Source organism: Egretta garzetta, unplaced genomic scaffold, assembly GCF_000687185.1.
Source record: "Egretta garzetta isolate BGI_Z169 unplaced genomic scaffold, ASM68718v1 scaffold434, whole genome shotgun sequence".
In the NCBI taxonomy this organism is placed as follows: Eukaryota; Metazoa; Chordata; class Aves; order Pelecaniformes; family Ardeidae; genus Egretta; species Egretta garzetta.
In genome coordinates, this window is record NW_009259584.1 from 366,356 (window position 1) to 372,355 (window position 6,000).

A 6,000-nucleotide genomic window follows, 5' to 3' on the forward strand; every position below is an offset into this window, starting at 1 on the left:
CCATCCTTCTAATTTCTGCTTTGGATCAAACATAACATCTCATCTTTGTGTGCTACCTATTAAACTAAGAACATTCACTGAGCTAACATTAGCACTCAAACATTCATCATAACACCTTGATTTTTCAGGGCTCCTGATGTCAAATTCAGCTGATTTAACAAGGAAATAAAATGGAAATTTATTTCTGCCTCACCCCAGCTCCCTATCTTCAACTACCCTTTCCTAGCAGCAGCATAGCAGCGAGTTTTAAGTTGGAGACTTAAAACAAATTTCCCAGAAGAATGGTGAGAGAGAGAACTTTCACACTCGCTCGTCTTGACACGCCTCTTCCAGAGACGATGCAGCGCACACATCTCAAGTACATGCTCCTCAAGCGTGACTCACGCTGAGAAATGATTGCTCATTGCGACGGTTCCATGCACAACACAACTACAATCCTTCAAATATCAAAGGGAACATAAATACAATTTGGTAACAGAGACTCTGGGTAGTCAAGGAATTCGTACAGCAATTACCAGATGGTGTGGGACATAATGCAGATTCAGTTTGACAGCAGCGCTGGAGATTTCTGAAGGATCTAGGAGCAGTAAGTTTCTCCTCCTTAAAAGCTGATCTGGCTGACCATTTTCCAGACCCCATTTCTGCATTAATGGAGCAGAACTAATCCTGTTCCAAGAGGACTGAGTTTCTGAAAACACCCCTCGTGGGGCTAGTTAGTGGCCACCACTCAATCTTTCACAGACACACCAAATCCAAGGAGGTCACAAAAAGCTGCTTTTTTTTTAATGGCCACTCGCTTAGATGAGACAGAAGTTCCCAACAAATTCTGGCTTTGAAATTTCTACTTGCAAATCTCCTCCAAACAGGCCGGGAGGCTGAGAAGAGGAAGAATCCTGGAGCAGCTGAGCTTTCAGTTGATTGAGTTACAGAAAAAGCCAGTCCTCCAGCTGCAGCTACATTTATTTCCTCCCTCTGTCATCTCTCTAGTACTTTCCTTAATACACAGCCTCCTTCTTCCCTTCGTCAGGCACCGCCATATCGTCAAGCCTCAGGGAAAGCCAGTCTCCTCACTTGATCTACTACAACTCCAAAGATAACCTTTTGCCTTTCATGCCACATTGCATGCTTCTCTCCCACTAAAACTCAGCAAAGTTTCTAACTGAAAATAAAAATAATTTTTTTTAAAAAAAAGGTGCATCCTTCACAAGAGAGGGTGCATAAACTCCAATGTTCAAAGTGGCTACGCTGGGGCAACTGGAGTCTGTCCATGCATATATCTACTTGCAAGGTCCAAATAGGGCAAGAACACAGATGGTTTAAGGGAGCAGCTCTTTTTCTGCACAACTGACTCGACAGCCATCCTCCCTACACAGCCTATGCTCCCAGCAGGCTTGCTACAAAGCACTGTGCTATCAGAGCACCTTCTTTAATATTATTTAAAACATGGAACTACATCCTGAAATCCCTTCCCAGAGTCTGATCCTCCTTACACAGGGCCAAGTGTCCAACTGTTGCGTTTAAAATAGGTACGTTTAAAATATGTACCCTAGGAAGAGAAGTTCAGAAAAGCATGGGCAAAAAGACTCAATGTAATTGGATGGAAATAAATCTGAACAGCCTTTTCTCAAATATGAAGTCTCCTAAAACCACTCCAAAGATTTGGAAATACAACTTTTAAAACCTGTCGCCAGTGGAATAGCTCTGGAGCCTGGAGACAACTAACACTCATGACATCATCCTTTACCTGCATAAAAACAGACCATGAAGTAGGGGAAAACCTGCCATGCCACAGGGGTTTGTAATGAAGCCCTAGCCTGTTGCAGACAAGCCCTGCCCCCAAGCTATAGCCTCTTGCCAACACGGATTGTGAGGAACAGATACAGGAGAAGGTGCCCTGAGGTAAAAGAGGAGAGGACTCCATCCTGGAATATAGCTTGTAGGCTAGAATAGGCGGCCTCAGAAGCAGCTTGACATCAGGTAGAATGGAAAGGAGACCTGGGCTCAAGGTTGTGGGCTGATGAGAGTGGGAGGACAGTTGGAAGAGATTCACTGGGAATGGGTCTTCCTTTACACTGACATTTTGGAACTTTCCTGGAAACCTGCCAACTGGCCAGCAGGTAGGTAAGGCAGAGGAACATAAGTTGAAGTTATCTGCCCAAGCTGACAAAAATAGCCCAACAGCAATGAGAAGGGAACCCAGGTGTGCAGGGCCCCAGCACACAGAGTCCCATGGCAACACACAGGCTGACAGACCACACAGCTTCAAATTTCTTTTTCCATGTTCCAGACTCGGCTTTCCCTAGACTTCCGCAGCCATTATGCTTAGGAATGTGATCAGCCCCAAGAAATGGACTAAAGAGCTGATCTTGTAATATCTTTAAAGTCAAAGGGTAAATTGCTAGATTAAACTGTTTCTTAATCCCAATTGTATCCTTAAATAACTTAGAAATTAAAAGCAAATCACTTACAAATTAAAAGCAACGATTCCCTCACCACAGGATCTAATGCTAAGTAAATAAATAATCAAATAAATCATACTATGAGAGAATACAAAAATGAATACCCAGAAGTAATTTAAGTCTTATTCTGATACATTTACTAATGCTGAATTGTAAATGCCTCTCTAAAAAGAAAAATCAAAACAAAACGCTATTTCAAAGGGCCCATTTATTTACAGAGTGCTGTACTTCACAAGGCAGATGAAAAAAGAAGCATTGGGCCCTCGGTGACTACCACTCTTACAAACATACTGGAACCAGTTCAGATTTTCTTCTAAATTTTCTAAATGACAGAAAACTACCTGAATCTCCATGCAAGAAAGAGAGCTCGAGTTCATCTGCCACTGTAGTTGAAAATAGGCTACTTCTAGGATTTTAAATTTTGGAAGGACAAGGGGGTATGGGGCTCAATAATGCATTCCAGTACCAAACTTCATGAGCTATAGCTGCCAAATTAATAGTAACATTTTAAAATGTATTATTTAAAAATAAATCTATCAAAGCAGCTTCTCCCATTAGTCGCAGCCCTCCAGAAACAAGATTTGATAAATTGTCTGTCATTGTTCCAAGTATATATTTACTGAACAGAAAAAGTTTAGGACTTTTAGAGGAGATTTTTTTTTTCCAAGTATCCATTAATTAAACATTCAAAGGACAAATCCTGCAATTATTATTCATGGTAGTATTTCATCACAGGGAACAACCTTAAACAAAGCCAACCACGGAGTTGGAAAACACACAGGAATGAGTTTTGACAAAGGAATTTCTCTGATCATTCCTTGCACTTGCCTGCCACCAGAAAGCTGATCTCAGCATTCCTGACCACGAGAGAGCCAGTGCCATGTAAATGTGTCAAAGTCCAGGGCCAGATTCCAGTTCCCTAGTTACAACCAGTTTTGGGATTTCTGCTCAGTGGGAAAGGCAGCTCCACAGCCTGCTGAGATACAGAAGCCTCAGGAGAGAGATGCCCTGGGAAAAGGTGGGGGTCCTTCAGCCCTCTCTGACCTTCTTTCCAGCTTGCCAGTTCCCACCAGTTTTCCTTACAGGTCATACATAGGAGTCTCCACAATAATGGTACCTTAAGGTTTCTCAACAGGCAAGCCAGCATAAGAAAATCCTACCTCCGATCCTGGCCGCATGCTCCCCTCCACGCTGCAGTCTGCCATCTCCTGATTTACAACAATCCCACTGCTAGTACCTGGTTCAATACCAGAGAGGCAGGGCTTATAACGTAGTAAAGAATTATTTTTTAAATACACTTCCATCTTTCATGATAATTAGCATGGTGTCCAGAGACACCTCCTCAAAGAACAAGGTCTCAAACTATTATTTATTTTCCTTATAAGATATTAAGTATTGATCAAAAGGACTTCTAAAAATGGGACCAAATGCTTTATTCCTTGAACACTGATCTTTCACTGCTGACAGTCTGAATTTCAGATATTCCAGGAATATAAACTTCAGCCAATAATACAACAGTACACTACAGAACATTTTATCAATTTTGTTCAAATTCAAGTCACTGTCATCTTGCTTTCTGCTTCAGCTGGAAAAAGACTAAACCCTGACAACCTCTGAGATCCAACGGAAGAACCCTGCAAGGTGCCCCTGACTCCTAAGGCTAATGGAAAATGACAGCAGGCAAAGACTTTCCACATCTTCTTAAAACAGTGACTGCCCTAAGGGGTGGCTAACTTTCTTTACCAGAATAAGAGGGCAAGCCCCCAAACCCTTTATATATGGATTTATACAGAGATACATGTATAGACAGATGTCTGTCTTTCTCAAATCACTGCTCCAGAGCTCACTAGATCAGGCCCATAGAAGGCATGCCAGTTACCTGCTAGACAAGCATGTCTCACAGTATTTGTAGAAGTGCTTTAAAAAAGGACCGAATTACATTTTATTTGGGGGGTGTGGGGGGGTGTGTTTAAAAACTACTTAATCACATTTCATTTAGGAGGAGGTTTTAAAACCTGTATCTAGCACATCCAGAAAAGGTCAAAAGTGCCTGCTATCATTTTAATTATATAACTATGAATTTATTTTAAAGGCACAGGTTGGGAAAGAAGGTAAAATATTTGTGGGCCTTAGCCATTCAAATAAATTGTAATAGGAAACACTGTATTTGCAGACATTCCCCTCTTTTCTAGCTTCTGAAAAACTAAAGCCTATGGAAAAGCCGCTCAGTACCAGAATGAGCCAAAAAGGATGATAACCTACACAAAAGCGCACTTCCACATTACTACCCCAGAGCCCGAGCCTTGTAAAATTAACCTTCAGACCAACACTGGCTGTGTGCAGAAGAAAGTTTCAGGCCTCTAATTATTTCTTCTGCACAAGCAACAGATCAGTTCTGAGGTAAAGCTACCAACCAGGTTACATCAAATAATGACTGTAAGAAGAAATACGATGTAATTAAAGCTAGCTTGGCACTTTGTTTGCTTTCTTAAAATAGAAACTTTCTGCATTTAACTGTAAGAAGCCTGACTAAATGGGATCTTTCTCCGTGAACAGCTAAAACCAAAACTGTAAGTGAACAGAGAGGGACCTCTTCTTACAAATAAGAAATAAATTGTTCCTGTGTCCAAGATGTCCCTTTGGTAAATGGAGATAATTTGTGTAAACTAAAGCAGCGGCATTAACTCACTGATGTGGGGGTAGGGAGGTGGAAACGAGAGGCACAGCAAGGCAATACAAAAGGCCTGGTGTCAACATGTCACTCCCATAATCAAAGCAAATGTTTCTTTAACAAGAATTTAAGTGATAGGTTTTCAGCAAAACTATTTTAATAGACAGTTGTAAATACAACAACCGAAAGTTGAAAGTATTTACGCGATTGGTTTTCTTTCTTGTTTGTTTGTTCCCATCGTAGCTCAGGAAAGACTGACGGTTTTAGTAGATTTGGGAAACAAGTATTAAAAACAAAATCAAGACAAAGCAAAACATGATCAATTCATGAATACCATATGGTAAAGCAACTACGGATTTTATAGCACTTTTTCAATCTGCCTTTCAAGTAATCAATTACTGAGCACTTCTTCTTTTTCCTCTTTTAAGCTCAGGAACCCTGGACAAGCGGCATGGGTCTGCCAGATGCCAGCAGCACAACAGCTGGTAGAAGTGCTCCCGCAGCTCCCGTTTCTAAAAACGCTCAATTTGGTTCACGACATCCCACGACAGCAATATAACAAAAGTGAATCCCTCCTAAGCTGAGCAAATCTGCTGGCAAAAAGCACCAAAGAATTTAGGAACAACTTGTAAAGCTAGTATGAAAATAGTTACTTCTAAAGTAGGTTTTCCTTGGCAAGTCAGCGCTGGCTTCACCGGGAATTCCACTTTTCTACGCTTTACATAAAGCTACATCGGAAGCAGGAGGAAGCAAACGAATGGGTTATGCTGAGAAATTCTCCCTGAAATAAAAGTAAGTTATGAGATCCCAGCCGGAGACATCTACCTCAGAACAAACGCAGAAACAGCCCCGCAGACGAGCGGGGCGACG

General features: G+C 41.5%; 1 protein-coding gene across 1 annotated transcript in view; it reads right to left on the minus strand.

Annotated features, from left to right (window-relative positions):
• The window catches only part of SPAG6 (sperm associated antigen 6), a 40,002-nt gene that overhangs the window by 28,459 nt on the left and 5,543 nt on the right, over window positions 1-6,000 (minus strand). Inside the window, exon 2 of the mRNA XM_009637710.2 lies at window positions 3,620-3,696. Within this exon, the coding sequence (XP_009636005.1) occupies window positions 3,620-3,696 (77 nt within the window). The remainder of the gene's footprint in view (window positions 1-3,619; window positions 3,697-6,000) is intronic.